We start from the raw sequence: 16,485 nt of genomic DNA, 5'->3' as shown, positions 1-16,485 counted from the left end.
CGCGGCTGGGGCCGAGCGGGGCCGCTGGCGGCGCTGCCGCTTTAGCAGCTGCCGGCAGGAGGGCCGGGCGGCTGCACCGCCTGGCGACGGCGGCTCGGAGGAGGAGAAGGCGATGTTCAGCTGGCATTGCTGCAGACCTAAGTAATACAAACCCCTCCGCGTCCCCGGGGCCTTTAGATCATCTCCTTCCCTCCACCCCCCCCCCCAAAAAAAAAAAAAAAGTATGTTTTCCTGCTTTGTGCTGAGGGTTTCTGTGAAATCAGACAGAAGCCACGCGTGACGCTAAAAATCTAAAGCAAGCCGCTCCTGCCACCCGTGATGCTGAGGAGGGCACGGGCTTCCCGAACAAACCGGCGAACAACTGCTGTTCCCTGGCTGGAAGTAAGGGCTGGCCGCTACACTTACTTTACCCAAGCACGCGTGCCGTTTGCAGGCGGCCGAAGCGGCTCACCACCCTGGCGGCCCCCACGAGCCCGCCCCAGACCCCCGGGGCCGGGGGGGGGGGGGGCGGGACGGCGGCGGGGGCGGGGCCGCCCGCGCCGAGGGAGCGGCGGCGGCGGCGGGACGGAGCGGTGCTGCCCTGGCCATGCTGCCCGCCCGCCTCCGCCCGGGCCGCCTCCTGGCCGCCGCCGCCCCGCGCCGGCTGCCGGGGCCGCGGGGAGCGGCGGCCGGCGCTGGCGGGGGCCGGGAGGGCGTGAGGCGCGGTAAGGGCGCGGGCAGCCGCTCCCGCCGGCAGCCGTGCCCCCCGGGCGTGCCGCAGCCCCTCGTGGGCTCCCGGCGCCGCGGCCGGCGCGGTTTCGCGTGGAGAGACAAGCGGGGCGGATTGCAGGGCTGGTGGCCGCGGAGGGGGGCGGAGGGGGGACACGGAACGCAGGGGCTGCCGAGATGCTGTGGAGGGACAACTGCATAGGGGAGAGAGAAGAGCTGGAAGCTCACCCCCTTAGCTCGTTGTTCTTCCCGTCACCAGGACGGGCAACAAGAAAGGATTTCCCTTTGCACTGTTACTACCGTCCCTGTGATTCAGTCTTAGTGCACGGTGTGATGGGGTGTTTTTTTTCCTCCGGTCTTTAAGCTGAGCAGGCTCACAAGGTGGCTGCAAGTTACAAGCCTTCAAAGTTCGACAAAAAAATCCTCCTCTGGACTGGACGTTTCAAGACGGAAGATGAGATTCCTCCGAGGATCCCGTAAGTGTGCTGTCATTGCCTAGGAGTAACGGAGCTGAAAAGAAAGAGGTGGCATGTTCCCGGTCTAAAACTTTTCTATCAGTAGTTACAGCACTGGAAACTTTGGGGGTGGCGGGGAAGGGCAGAAGGATTTTCTGCGAAAGACGGTGAGACGCAGTGAACCTTTTTTCTCAGGACAGAGTGCTCCGGGCTTCTTGGTGACTCTTTTTGGCTTTTTGGACAGGGGATCTCTATCGCCTTCATTTTACCTTCAGAGCTCACTTGCCAAGTGAAGCGTAGCTTCAGGAAAGACACACAGAGGTAGAACCAGTAAGAAACACTGCTTTAGTGGCTAAGTAACATGAGATCCAGTTTACCAGTACAATTCCAAAACTTTGATTCAGCTGCCATCTGACGGCAGATGTACTCTCTGTAATGCCTTACTGATTTTGCTCTGAAATTTTTCATTGGCCTGTAATGTCATCCCTGTTTATGCCTGGAACAGTTGCAGTCCTGTCGAGGCTGAGTAGCTCCTTTCCAAGCTCCTGCCAAAGCTGGTGGGAATTCAGCACCTCTGCATACATCCCCAGGAGGGGGCATGCGGGTAGTTGTATTCATATCACAGCTGATCAGAACCCTGTTCTGACAGGGTTGGAGTCCTCGTGAGGTGTAGGTGTGTCTCGTTTTATTTTAAAAGATTGTATGTTGTAATTCTTATAGTTGCGCTTAGTGCTCCCCTAGCTAGGACTCTCTCTGCTTTGTTTGCATTAAGCAGCCACTGAAAAAAAGACAGAAGCAATCCTAAAAGTTGTCTCCTGGACCTAGGACTTAGCTGAGTTTACCAGTAGGCTAGAATACAAAGCTTACTTGTACACGGTCTGTTTTCATCCTTATGAATCCATAGTTCTTTACTATACAGAGTGAACATAGAGTTTTGAAGATGTCCACCCCAAACTTACCTTTAAGCTTGATCGGGGCGTCTTCCTGGGAGATGAAAGCTGAGGCCCAGGAAAGGAAATGAATTGTTAAAAAGTGATTCTTAGACATGCTAGATGCTCTGCTTTTTGGCAGTTACAAGTTATCTGAATAGCTGTCCTGGATTTCCTTTTGAGGTGTATTGCTTAGGGGAGAGAGCCAACAGTATTGCATGTGTCTTTATTTTTCATTACTAGAGTAGAGTTTAAATGTGCTAGTGGAAAAGCTGGTGGATGATGCCATGTCTTATAGAAAAAGAGGTGCTGCTAATCAGCACAGTGGTAGAGCCGGGTCTTTGTGAGAGGCATCAGCTCTGGCTTCTCGTTTTGAAGGGTTCCTGCCTGGCATTACCGTCTCTTCCAAAACACCAGTGCACCCAGCTACTAGGTGCTCATTCATCCTGCTGTGTAACATTCAAAGTCTCCTTGTATTGTGGCTTTGACACCTGCTCTAGGAAACACGGGTACCTTCTGCGGTTTGGCCCCAGCTCTCCTATCGCTTACTCTAGAAGCTTGTTGGCTGAAGTCGTGCTGCCTTCTCCGCTGCTTATTTATCATCAGGTCACACTTTTCAAGATATTTAAGAAGAAGATAAAGTTACTATAAAAATGGAGGAACTTGACACATAATGTGAGTTGCCACTGACTTAAACACAGGCAAAAAGAACCCCCAAAGGAAGAGAGTTTCTAAAAATCTATGTTAATTTGGAAATTTAAATATGTCAGCCCAAAGCAGTTTTCTGGGCTGCGTTTTTTCATGTCTCTCTTTATGACTTGAGGCATCTTGTGCTGGTTGTAGATTAAGAAGAAAAAATGTTCCTTACTGAAGTTCCCAGGGCCCAGCAGTAAGAATTGGGTCCATCTTGGTAGTTAGCCTCAGTTACAGTTATATACCAGCTTAATTATTTTACTTATTGCTGATGTGTAATCAGAGAAGGATGTTATCAGTAAAATATTTTCTGTTTGTAGTGCACATAAACTGTTCTAAAGGAACTGACAGTCACTGAACGATCACAACAAACAAGTTACAAGTTACTATAGGCTAAAGAAGAGTTTGAGGAAAAATAGGAGGTCATGAGAGAAACACCACCCTGCAAAGGCAAATCCAAGGTAAACCAAATAGTTGGCATAGTCTCAGCCTCCCGTTTTTGTTGATCCATTAATTCCACTGCTCCCCTCAACTTGCTGCAAGTTACTCTTCCCCAAGGGAGTTGCCGAACACGTGAAGCCTGTGTATTGCTGCTTGCTGCCTTTTTCTTTGGATGATAGACACAGTGTTCTGTTCTCTCTCTAGGACACTGTACTTTTTATCACCAGAATATGTCCCTCTCTTAGGTGATAAGTTCGGTGCAAGTAGCATATTGAACTTTATCAAGCAACAACACATCCTGTATCTTCTCTGTTATTTTTTATCCCTGTTAGTTTCATAGTTGGGTTTTGAGCTGGGCAGCAGCTTTCTGAAAGCTCCCTTCTCTCTTATTGCATGCTAATCCCACTCTCTTCCCTTAGAGAAAGGTTTAGAGAGGGCTCAGAAGGCCTGAGAGCCTTGACTGAGAGAAAATTGGACTACTGAAATGAGTGAGAGGTGTTTATAAAAATGCAGACCCTTTGCCAGTACATACACACACATGCACACAAATCACTTGTTTCTGTGTGGTAGCTGGCCTGACAAGTGAATATCACCCCTTTTTGCTTTTTGTGTGAGCAAAGTCTTTTTAAAACTGAGGTTCATAAATTGTAATATACCAAAAGAAGCCAAATTTGAAACATTGTAGCTGAACCATGTCATTCCTTTAACTATTAAAATAAAATACTTAGTTGCAAGATCCTGTTATCTGTGACCAAAATCTAGCTGTGGAAGACATTTTGTCCCAAGACACCATTCTGCAGTCCTCATTCAAGCTGTTATTGACTTCAGCAGAGATTTAGCCAGAGTCTTAGCCAGAGTCTTAATTAAGGATCAAGTAACACAGTCTCTAATGTGTGATTAAAGAAGAACATAATAAGGTCTGTTTTTCTTAAAGCAGAAAAGTAAAGGAGAAAGTGAAAATCTGTTTCAGAAGAGTTTCAATTAGTGCATTACAAAATGTAAATTACATTAATAAGCTAGGCTAATAACATTTATATTTTTTCTTTTGTTGCTACAAATGGATTCTGGATAATGGTTTCATGTGCCAGTCTGTTGCATGGTTTGTTTTTGTAATAGATAATGCATTCACCATTGTACCCCACAGAAATGGTAACTTAAACTGTAAGCGCTATCAGTCACCTGCAAGAAGCTTGGTACTGACAACATTCAGTGTGTGCATGTATTTGTGTGTCGGGGTGTGGAAGAGTCTAATAGATGCTTGTAAGGCTTCCCATTTTCTGTAGTAGTAAGCCTTTGAGAAGCATTGCCATCTTCAGACTCTTATTACAGACTTCCTTTGTCAGAACTTTCATTAAAAAATTAAAACATGCTTGGTGTCTCCTACTCTAGTCTTGCTCTTCAAAGGCAAAGCTGCTCTGGGGGAAAGATATCAAATTACAGGTTCTTTGTTCACAAAATAAAAGTATAGGTTCTCTATGTAGTGATCCATTTTAAATATATATAAGCAAAGCATTCCAACATGCTTTACAATTAAAAAAAAAGTGATTGGAAAATAGAGCACAGCCAGCACTGTAGTTAATGCCAGAAATGCAATGAACATTTAAAACAGTATTCCCAGAAAATAATTGAGCTCAAAGTTTGATGGAAATTTTAATGAGCGTTTAAAGGAGAGTTGTACAAATTGAGCTTGCGGAACATAAAGTGCATCTCTTACAGGAACTATAGCCCAATGCAAGGCAAAGTATTCATTACTTTTGCATTTGATTAATATGAAAAATGATCACATAGACCACTCTTATTTAGGTACGGGTTCCTCTAATAGCAAGGAGAAGCCCTCTCTAAATGATCGGGTTGCTGCTTTTCTAAAGGAGAACTAACTAAAAAATCAAAACAAAACACTAGCTCATAGCAGTACAAATTCTTTTATTCACATATTCAAACAAGCAAAATCCCTAATCTGCTGTATAGAGGATACCATCCAAACAGGTTAGAGATGACAATGATTCATTTCAGAAGTTAGTTATGAATTAGTTATGAAAGGAACTTTTATTGCTTTTGGTTAACACCACATATATACCTCCATCTGCTAAAAAGTACAAAAATATTTAAATTTCACTACACCTATATAGAGGTTAAGGTATGATTTCTAGTATACTTACCCCAAAATATTTAAATGCAAGTATTTATTGCATGAGTAAAAAAAGAAAAAAACAGTTTAAATTCATTAAATGGTGCTTTTCCACTGAAAATGGATTTAAGATCAGAAAATGTGAAGTTCTTAGTGGTACAAAAGTAATCATTAGAGCAATCCAAAGATGCTTGTTTTAGGAGCTAATTCTATGTTTATTCTTCAATTGTGATGTTGTGTCTGTGAAAAGATACTTGGCACGGTTTTGTTAACGATTCAGTAACTTCAATTGCAGGCCAGAGATGCTGGACAGGGCAAGAAACAAAGCTCGAGTTAAAGCTTGTTACATAATGATTGGACTTTCAATTGTTGCCTGTTTCGCTGTCATCGCTTCAGCTAAAAAGGTGAGTATATCGCTAGCTAGCTAATATGTAGCATACTTTGTAACTAAAAGTCATGGAATTCTATGAAAAGTCCACTTAGGCAAATTCAAGCAGCAGCAACTTACTGTTGCCGTATGTTTAGGTAATGTATGTTCTTACTATCCCTGAAGTCTGAAGCAGGTATTGGCTGGTTTTGAGATTTGGTAGCTTTCCCTCAGGTGCACGGTTATTTGTACTACCTTCTGAAGCAGATGTTTTATTTTTGCAGGCTGCTGCACGCCATGAGTCCTTAACAAGCTGGAACTTGGCAAAGAAGGCCAAGTGGCGGAAAGAGGCCGCGCTAGCAGCAGAGTCAAAGACAAAGTAACTTTATAAAAAAATTCTGGATCTCTTGGTAGGAGCAAAATGAAAACTGTTACTCTGAACAACTGGTGAATTCCACTACTAAATGGACAGCTCTAATATCGCAGTCACACTGGTGCCAAACAGTGGCAGTAGTTATAAGATTATGCAAAGCGATGTTTAATCATGTAGCACGTGATTAAAATTAGTTAAATGTGTTGCACATGATTAAAACTAGTAATTAATTTCAAGGGAGATGAGATAGTTTCCTGAGAATGCAAGCCATGGGGAGCCATGTTTCTGCTATCTGCCCTAAAACCTTTCTTTCATGCTTGATTTTGAGCTTCGTTTTGCAGATAGAAGTTTCTTATATAAAAACTAGTAAAGTTTCTCAACGAAAGGTTAAATTCCACAAAGACCAAGGAGTACTGAAGCGAGATTACTAAAACTGCAACTATAAGAAAATTTACACATTTCACTTTTGCAGTTCTACACAAAGAATAAGCAGTAAAATGCCAAAATATCTCAAACGTTATCAGGAGAACATTAGGGGAAGTGAGGACAGGGAATTTGTACTGATAATCCTATAAATTTATAATGTCCTTATAAACTTCATGGGAATTTCCAAAGCAGTTGTCAGTCACGGATTTGGAGTTGGGTCTGTGATTATCAATAAAAGTACTTGTTTGGCTAGATATTTGCCAAACTTAAAACCGATTCAAGAAGTTTTCTGTCTGGTGACAGCACAAAGTCTTAAAGTGCACAAGTCAGCCAGTCTGAAATCATCTGTCTCAATGCTGCATTAAAAATGGTATTTTTGTTTTCTAGTTTAAGAAACCACACTTACCAGAACACTTAATAAATACAATAAACATCTGTAAAATAGGTTTTATTGGTTTCTGTATGGTATTTGGAGTTGTAACATTCCATAATATTGCATACTACTCATATGTGTTGTGTTACAGTAATGGGCCTTTGGCCTGGATTTAAAGATGCACTATTATTATCTGAAGTTAATATAGGTATTTCAATTTCACAACATTACATGAAGATATCGTGCTAGAAATAGTTGAAATTTCTCATTCCAGATTTCAGTGAACTCTTGAAGTCAAGAGTTAAAATTTCACATAACAATTGACAGATCTATTACAAAAGACATGAGTCTTGCAATTTAAGAAATTTAAACCAACCGAGAACAAACCATGGAGGAGAGACAATAGTGCATCTTTTCAGAGGAACAGAGAGACCCAACAATAAATATTTTCCAGTTGCAAACTTGTTCTATAGCTAACTTATTTCTGTAGCAATATTATTACTATTTTCTGATTGCTGCTAGCAACAGTGTTTAAAGCAAATACTAGAAAATTAAAAAGCTGTATGAACCAGTCCTCAGACAAAAGTGCAATGATGAAAAAAATTAGATATGATTCAGTGTATCAGAGTAGGGAACTAAAAAAACTTAAGCTTTGCATAGTTGCATAGATTAGCTAGTTAGTATTCACATTTAAGCAGAAAACAAATGGTACCCTTTTAATTAAAGGCAGCCCCGCAAACTGTATTTTAAACAGACTTTGTAACTGATGGGGCACTTCAGTATTCTGTGTTTAAATTAAATGCCAAACTTAAAATCTTTTCTCACCTTCCCCCATCCCCAACTGCTTTCATCCGTTTAGGACACAGCATTATGTTTACTCCACTACCTTCAAATGACTAGACCAGAGCTGATTGTACGTTGTCATCTCTGGTTTTAAACTCTTCATGAAGAGTTTTTAAACAAAAAAAAAAAAAATACTTTTAAACAAATTCTAGGGTAAACCAAGTGCTAAGACTAAATAATGTTTTTCATTAGCTAAAGTCAGTTAGTTTGAGTTCCCTTTTAAACTATTACTTCAAATGTATCAGAGGCATGAAATATAGTTTATCTAAACGCATAAAGTGCGGTCATTAACTGCTCAGACATACAGAGTAATATATCCACAAAACTGAAGACATTCTTTCAAAACAAATATAATACTTTAAATGCCTCCTCTTCTCACCACTTTCAAGTCTTTCAATCAAGATTTTTATAGTATTTTTTTATAGTTTATAAAAGACCATAGTTTATAGTCTTTTAAGCAAGATTTGGCTTAGAGAAGCTTATAAATGCAGTGTTTACAAGGTCCTCCAAATAAAAAGCAGGCACAGATGGTTATGTAATATTATCAAAACAAGTAATGGAATACCCTGTTACCTGAATAGTTTTATTATACTAGAACACTGAAGTTCAGTATTTACTAGCAATTCTGATAGCTTTCCATGATCATTACCCTGTACTTTGAACAGATGGGGGGAGGGGAAGAAGTTAGAATATAAAAACTAAAATTATAGGCGTAAAAAGGGCACAAATACAATCATCTAACATCATATGAAAATTTGGCAGCTGTATTTAGTATTATCCCACTATCTGAAACTGCTGTATGCTGTACAAATCTAGGCTTAAAGTGTCATTTGCTAAAATATCTCATTACTCAGAGTTCATAAAGTAACAGCACTCCTATATACACTTCTTGTAACATACTTCTAACTTCTAGTAAAAAGTTCAAAAGAGGCTTCTTCCCACCTAGTTACATCTTAGTCAAAACTGACCACTAATCTTAAAAAAAATCCACTTCAAGTCCCACATTCAATTACAATATAGTATATATTGCTGTAACAAAGTGAAACATCTTATGAATCTTAACTTGCACATAAAAAAAATTCTAAATATAAAATGGTACTATAAACGATATCACCTTTAACCTGTATTTCTCAGTGCATTAAAGTATTATTTAGTAACAAGCACAGTGCCATGGGAAAAGTAATTTTAAATTTCAATTGCAGCTTTTATAAAGCACAAAATGCTCTCATGTCAAAGACTTCACTTAACCTGGGAGTTTTATGTTAACACATTAAATACAGATAAAACTCATTTAAGTTAACCCAAAGTATTAATTTCTCCAAATGAGACAAACTACTAATATGCTAAAAACACTACTAACACGCAAGTCCAAGCAGAGCATACATTTTTCTGTATTTAAAATGGTTAATGTCAATATTAGAATCCTATTTCTCTTAGTGTTTAACAGCAAACACTGTATATTGTAGAACCTAAATACTCAGAAGACAATAACTTCTAGTTAGTTTGGTGTCCACATACCTAATGCTATTTACAGTACAACAAACTTTTCGTTCAGCTGGAAAGGAGCAATTCTCTACCCATTTTTCACTGCAGCATTTCTATTGTTTTATCAAAGGAAAACAAAGACAGCTAACTTAAAAAAATCAAGCCGTGGTAACGTATTTGGTCAAAAACATAACATCTACTGTCTAAACAGAGCTACTGTTACTAGAAAGGCAAACGCTCCAATTTTTCTCAAACTAAAACAGTGTTACCACATTTTGACAGGAGACAGCTGTAAACCATCTGCCTTGTATTTGCAACTGTGCAAATTGCCATCCCTCTCATTCAAAATCACAGCATTCTTGTGGTAACTACAGCAATTGCTTCCACAGCAAAGTATTATATTTGTGGCTGACTTTTAATGCCGTTTAGCAGCTTTAATTACAGAGCTAGCATCAAATGACCAGCAAGCTCTCTGCTGATTCCAATTTGAAAGCCTCTGAAACAGTCCTCTTCCCATGTACATCAGAAAAAGCTTTTTCATATATTTAATATTATATTAGGTAATTAGCATTATATATGCATGTCTATTATGTCTTTAAATACAATTTATAAATAAATTCCAAAAGTGTGTTAAGTAATGCATAAAAGTTTCACAATTTAAATAAATATTTTTCACATTCCAATTCAGCTTCTCATGCCTTAGTTCTGAAGCAATGTTTTTGCTTCATTTCTAGAGGTAGATTTGATAAGAGACTGGGCAAGTCAAGCCTACTGCCAAAAAGGCAACTGTCAATAACGGTATTGCTGATATGCAGTTTGAGACTACACGAGAAATTCAGAACCTCTACCTAGAGTCCTACTGAGCCTTAGCTTAACAGTTCTTCTTAAATCACATTTAATGCCTTACTGTAGACATGATTACTCACAGTTGTTTTCTGTACAGATGAGATAATGAAAAATGCAAATACAAAACAAAAATGAACAGTTGTATCTAACACAATGTATAAAAGTGCATGAGCTGCTTCTTCATCTATCTCTGAAAAACATATTCAACTTTTTCTCTAGCTTTGGCCATAAAGAAGAGACCTCAAAAAAAAAAAAAAACCACCTACAGGTGTTTACATTTTATGCTTGTCTCCACTTGATTTTTTTTTTTTTTTTTTTACAGCTGAAACCCTTCCATTGGAGCCTCCTGCTGTTGAAACACAAACTGCTGCTGACTTTCATCCACCTGAGGTGCAATACTGGAATCCTCTTCTTCGACACCAAAGTAATGTTCTATGAGTTCAAAAGCCTTTTGGTAAATCTCTTGGTTTTCATGTCTCTGAAGAAATTCAATTTTATCAAGTCCTAAATAAAAAACAAAACTTTTTCAAAATCTAGTTGCTTCTGAAGACTAACAGAATAATGAATTCAAAGAGAAACAGGCTGTAATATGAAAACTTAGTGGTAATTCTTAAATTAAAAAAACAAAACAAACCCCCAAACCATCTGATTTCATTCATTATCACTGATCCTCACAAAAAATGGATTATTCCCCCCATTCTTTCCAGTAATGAATATGTATTTTCTCCCGCACTACTGCTCCTGACTGAGACAACTGCTGCATTTCTTAGTCTATGTATTAGTTATTACTCGGCTACATTTTCTACAGCTTTGCGGTTACAAATGTAATTTTAAGAACTGTATTAAAAGGATATCAATTAAGATAAGAAAACAGCTGTGGTATGTACAAAGAAACACACCATGTCTACAGTGAAAACAAATCTGTTTCGAATCAGGACAGTATAAAACTGTTAGCTAGAGCAGCTTCTAGTATCCTCATTTCTTTTCTTTTGATATAAAAAGTTTAATTTCACTCTTTCAAGTAACATCTCTGAATTCTATCCCCTATTATGGAGTCATCACTGGCTGCAGCCTGGTATCTTTTTTTCAACTCTAGTTGTTTTCAAATTTGAATTCAAAGCTTTCAAATTTAGAGGGCATCATCTATATCTACAAAGGGTGCTCTACTGGCAGAATTGTAAGTGCTTCCTGTCTTCGTTTCCGATCCTAGTTTTGGTAAAGTCAGTTACGTTAACTCAGAACTCCTGTTTAACTATTTACGATAAACCAGCTTTCCCTTAAGTTGGATTAGGAAGAGCTCATATGAAACATTCTGGTCAGTACAGAATCTGAAGTAATGCAGGTGATGTCATCAGCTAGCACAGCTGTTTCCCCAAACTAATTTCTATCCACAGTTTCAGCAGCCCACTGCCAAATCAATCAAACAATCACAATATGAAATGGGAACCTTTGCTGTTTTGTGACAACCTTAATGTTTCTGTAGTGGTGTTAACATCTCTCAGAAGATGTACTTAACCTTCTCAAAAGGACCCTTAACGTTCAACAGTTCAAATTCTGTCCCAGATCTCAAGCCTGTTCACAGTAAGTTACATTAAACTATTAAGTACTTAGTCATCTTCCATGGTAGATTGGAAAGCAGGTTTGCCCATGCACAGAATCATACTTGATTTTAGAAATGTAACTCTTTAATAGGGATTCAGATTTAATGACCGTCTTACAGAAAACTCAGAAGCATTTAATCAGATATAATATAGACAGCCAGAACTGTTACCAGTTCCTGAAAACAAAAGACTTGCCTATTTTTTCTTGTCAGAAACTATGGAAAGATGAGCCTCCATAAACAATGAGAGATTGTTTTAATATTAATTTTTGTCAAATCAAAAACATCATTGGAGAGTTTCACAAATGTAATTTTAATCTTGATACTCTGCCTTTTAAAAGTGGCTTAATTTAAAATGTCTCAAAAGAAGGAGGAGAACAAAATATTTTCAAAAGTAACTACAACTGACGTAATTTCATGATCTGAAGTAGACTCTTGCTATTACCGATATTCACTCCGCTAAGAAATAATCAACTCTGGGAATAAAAAAAGTTCCTGTCCAGCTAGTATTTAAAATAAAGAAGAACTAAGACAGTAAGACAGACTCTGATCTTGCCTCCCTGTCAATAACAACCTGTATCTGATAGGAGTATATAGTAAAATAATAAACATATATTTAAAATTCAATGATAAAATTATGCAAAATATAGCTCCCATAGACTAGCATACCTGTGTATTAAACGTTTCTGAGAATGCTTCTCCAGATGAGTACTTCATAAACTGAACACAGGCAAAAACAAACAAAAAACCCCTCCTGCATTTAACTACTTTTCCCAACATGTTACATTACTCTATTTGCAATGATTAGCGTCCACTTATGTTTGAAGAAAAAATTCTTCTATTAAACTTACCTAAATATCTCATACAAACGGTTGAAAATGGTTTTGCTTTTACAGCTTGAAATAAGCAAGTTTAGGTATGCAGTTTTACAAGTAGTAATTTCTTACCATATGCTTCCTCTATAAGAGCACAATAAGGATTAATGCCCATTCCATTTTGCTTAGACTCTTGCTCTCCAAGACGCAGAATATTTTCAAGTCCATTTAAAGCCACCTGTACTATTTTTGAATCCATCACAGTCAGGAGGTCACAAAGAGGCTTGGTACAACCTAACGCTACCAAATACCTTTATAACAGCAGAAAAACAGAGCAGGGGAAAAAAGGATGATAATTCAGAATGGCACGTCAGAATAAATGGCTATCAGCATTGGTCCTTAATTTTGGTTAAAAAAAGTAGCTGAAATAAAACATTTATAAAACATGCAACGGCATAAAAATAATCTTAGTCTCAAATATAATAAATACTGTAGTTTATCCTAATGAGAAAATCTAATGTGTATATTCCACAAATGTGGAACTTACTAATTAAGAATCTTTTCAACTCCTTTTTACGTACAATTTTCAGATAAGTTTGACTGAGTATAGGAGAAAACGTTAATAATAAGTAGTAAGTTTTTTTTCAGGCACTAAGAATTTTTATAGCAGTAAAAGTATCAAGTAATGTTACAAAGAGATAAGATTGGTCCATACTAACACAGTCCCTATCAACAACCCATCAAGATATTACTTTTATCTACTGTCAAGAGAAGGACTTAAATGTGAACACAACAAAATATGGAGATTCTGAGCATCTTGTTCCTCTTCCCAATTTTGCATAAAATTCTGTGTGGACTTTGGGAACTCAGAACCTCTCTCCCTGTTCCTACCATGCAAGTAACATGGAGATAGTAACGTCTGCCTGCATCAAAGTGCTGTCTGAATGCAGTTAATTAGTGGATGTAAAGCATCCTGCATTTTGAAAGTCGTTTCTCGAGGATACTGAAAAAGCTAAAACTTCATGAAAGAGATAGTACCTATTTTGTGATGGGAAGCTAATGTTTATGGTATTATATGAATGTTCATGCAGGATCTTGGAATAGTAAACATTCATGTTAAATATGCTAAAGTTTTAAGATGTTAAGTTATGCAAGCAATTAAAATAAACTTTCCTTATGTCTCAAGCAATTAAAATAAACTTTCCTTACATCTGATAACATTTAGCAGTGGTAAGAAAACCAGAACGATTTAAGTTTTCAATAATAAAAAAAACATGTACTTGCTGTAACACATCTCACAAATATGCTGAAGGAGTTATTACATCACTTTCAGTTCTGGCTTCTAAATATTATCCCGTCATTTTAAAATCCATTTATCAACTACTGATACAAACTAATGGCATTCAAAGAAACTACAGAGTATTTGATTCTAGTCATTCAAGATGTCCAGTCTTTGCAGTACATAAATAGCTGCTGATAGTGATGTTTTATTAAACTATATTTTGAAATAGTTTGATATCCACTTTAAAACAATACAGCTAGTGCATACATGAAGAAACAGCTAATCTTTGTGAAGTTTCTCTATAAAGGGATACAGTCCCATTTCACAAGTTTTCCTTTTTCAAACACTGAAACTATTCATTAACTATTTAAACTGTGTTTGGCAACGAAACATCAACTCCTAAAGCTTTCACAGAATTAATACCTCTGAAACAAAGTAATTTCTGTCAATTTGTGGTTAATCCTACTGTATATCTTTTACTCATCTTTCTAAATTTCTACATGCTTATCCACTTATATATGAAGTTTCAAGAAATTAGAGTTGTGCTTATGATTTTGTTGCTCAGTTTGTTAGAATTCAATTGCAGGAAGAAAAAATTCCGAGAAAAAAATATTTGGGCAAAGAAAGCAGCAACATGCACAAACTAATTACCTAATCTGTTCAGGGGTTCCTCCTGAAGTTGCATTAGTTATGGCCCATGCTGCTTCTTTTCGGGTGCGAAATTCAGCTTTCTGAAGAATTTCGATCAATATTGGAAAAATATTTGCATCTATAACAGCCTAGAAGAAGAAATCAGGAGGTTCTGTGATAATTAAGAAAGTTAACATACATAGGAAAAGAGCACTGAAACCTTTCACTGTTAAGTTTCAGCTATGCCTGTTGATATCAAAGGATATGATATTTTGTTTCCTATCAAGAAGGCACCAGTAACTAGGAATGTTAAACTGATACTCAGAACTATTCCAACATTGCACCACAAAAGCCTTTTAAAAAGCCTTTTAAAAAAGAAATTTTTTTAAATTTCTTTCTGTGATGGACAGAATAACGCTTGCTGGATGGCTCTGTTTAAAAATCCTATTAGTATGTTAAGATGATGCTACTGGACCTAGAAAACGCACTGAAAAGTCTTGAGATTTCAAACTGGAGGTCAAGTTTCAGAACAAAACTTCACTCTGGCCTTTTTATTCAGGTCTGCAGTTTTTATAGAAAAGATATGTCTGTAATTAGAGACTATATAACAATATATAAAAAGAATTCAAACAAATAAAATTTTCATCTGTGACTCAAGAAGAAAAAAATTCAGGTTGATTAAGAATTCTCATTTTTGTGAAAGTCTGTCTTCTGACAGAACCTTTTCTCAGGTAATAATATTAGACTGCGCACTGGAAAAATAATTAGGATAAAATAATGTCAACAAGACAACTCAGTATTAATGACATCACTCAATTTTCTTAAATAAGTAAAATAGTCAACATTTTCAAATAGGTGGAATTGGTAGAACGGGCCTCTTTGCACTGGACTAGTTTGTACAAGATGCTTCTTTTCAACTTTTAAGACATAAAAATTGCTTATTAACAACACATATACTACAAAGTATAACAAAATTAAAGAGAATATATCATTAGATGATGTGCCACAGGAAAAAAATAGCAACTGTTGATATTAAATCCAGAAAATAATTTAAGTATCCTTTCATTCCTTCTATAAGAATTAACTTTTGAGAGAAACAAATCACCTTCTCTAGTACTAATGACAATAGCTACTTTTTTTTTTTTAAAGAGTAGTTATTTATAAACTTTGTTCAAAATTAAAAAACAATTTAACAGATAAAATTATAAACAGGATTAAAACAAATAATGCAGAGTTAGTACAACATCTACTTATTTCTCCTTGTGATGGAAAATCATGTGAGTTTATAAAAGGAAAATGAAAACAAAACAAGCCCAAATTAGTAATATACAGGCCGTTACCTGAATCTGAGCTCTGTTTCCTGCAGTAATATTAGAAACAGTCCAGCATGCTTCCTTTCGAATAGATTCCTTGGGACTACTAAGCAAGTGCAAGAGACAGGGCAATGCAGAGCAGTTTAGAATCACCTAAAATAATTTGAGAATTGAAAATTTGCTTGTGCAATTTAAAAAAAAAAAAAAAAAGCACTTTACAGATCACCACAAAAGCAGATTTTGCAAAAGCTTTATACTTTACAAAACGTCATAGATAACATCTTACAAATCTTGCAAAACGAAAGTTCTCAGTGCTCCAGTGTTTGAACAGACAATGCAATGATTGAGGGCAGATTCTTTCAAATTAACTTCAGACACGGAGACTAAAGACAGCAAGACTTAATGAGGCTGCTTAACACTACAATACGACATCTTAAATCACTGATTAGGTCCAAAGTTATCTGTTCACATTTTTTTTAAAGGTACAGATGTCTTCTATTTAATTCCTCAGTGAAAACCTCTTTTATGGAGCCCACAATAAAATAAGTAATTAACTGCATTCCTTATTTTCCGCACATATTAGTTCTGTAAGCCTTTTAAACACAATTTTCTTCAAAACAGAACCTGTCTTGGTAGTGCTTCCTGCATTGCTTCAAACTTAATTCCATTGCCCAAAAAAAAAAAAAACTTTGGGATAAATTGCATCAGCAAGACTATCACATACAAACTCATGCATAAACCTAGCACGGGTGTTGCTTACAGAAAGTGAAAACTTGAC

At 37.4% G+C, this 16,485-nt stretch overlaps 2 protein-coding genes across 7 annotated transcripts in view; one reads left to right on the top strand and one right to left on the bottom strand.

Moving 5' to 3' along the window:
- The first annotated feature begins 586 nt into the window (after window positions 1-586).
- Window positions 587-10,595, top strand: FAM162B (family with sequence similarity 162 member B). Its single transcript, XM_068938121.1, has 5 exons — window positions 587-704; window positions 1,073-1,184; window positions 5,650-5,758; window positions 6,006-6,100; window positions 10,390-10,595. Exons 1-5 carry the CDS (start codon window positions 587-589, stop codon window positions 10,391-10,393), a joined length of 438 nt encoding a protein of 145 aa, XP_068794222.1. The 3' UTR covers window positions 10,394-10,595.
- KPNA5 (karyopherin subunit alpha 5) overlaps window positions 6,954-16,485 on the bottom strand; it is a 22,337-nt gene continuing 12,805 nt past the window's right edge. For all 6 annotated transcript variants that reach the window (XM_068938114.1, XM_068938118.1, XM_068938116.1 and 3 more), the window contains 4 exons: window positions 15,735-15,860; window positions 14,416-14,543; window positions 12,615-12,793; window positions 6,954-10,571 (listed from right to left, as the gene is read on the bottom strand). In XM_068938114.1, the coding sequence (XP_068794215.1) occupies window positions 10,384-10,571; window positions 12,615-12,793; window positions 14,416-14,543; window positions 15,735-15,860 (621 nt within the window). In that variant the 3' untranslated portion in view covers window positions 6,954-10,383. The remainder of the gene's footprint in view (window positions 10,572-12,614; window positions 12,794-14,415; window positions 14,544-15,734; window positions 15,861-16,485) is intronic.

Source organism: Struthio camelus, chromosome 3, assembly GCF_040807025.1.
Source record: "Struthio camelus isolate bStrCam1 chromosome 3, bStrCam1.hap1, whole genome shotgun sequence".
Classification (NCBI taxonomy): domain Eukaryota; kingdom Metazoa; phylum Chordata; class Aves; order Struthioniformes; family Struthionidae; genus Struthio; species Struthio camelus.
The sequence above is the reverse complement of the archived record's forward strand: the minus strand, read 5'-3'. Positions and strand labels throughout refer to the sequence as shown.

What these genes read in the sequence shown, in the direction of transcription:
- FAM162B (XM_068938121.1), top strand. Translation starts at nt 587, where the DNA reads ATGCTGCCCGCCCGCCTCCGCCCGGGCCGCCTCCTGGCCGCCGCCGCC. An exon ending in CCGGGAGGGCGTGAGGCGCG is followed by an intron (nt 705 to 1,072) that starts GTAAGGGCGCGG and finishes CCGGTCTTTAAG; the next exon opens with CTGAGCAGGCTCACAAGGTG. An exon ending in GAGATTCCTCCGAGGATCCC is followed by an intron (nt 1,185 to 5,649) that starts GTAAGTGTGCTG and finishes CTTCAATTGCAG; the next exon opens with GCCAGAGATGCTGGACAGGG.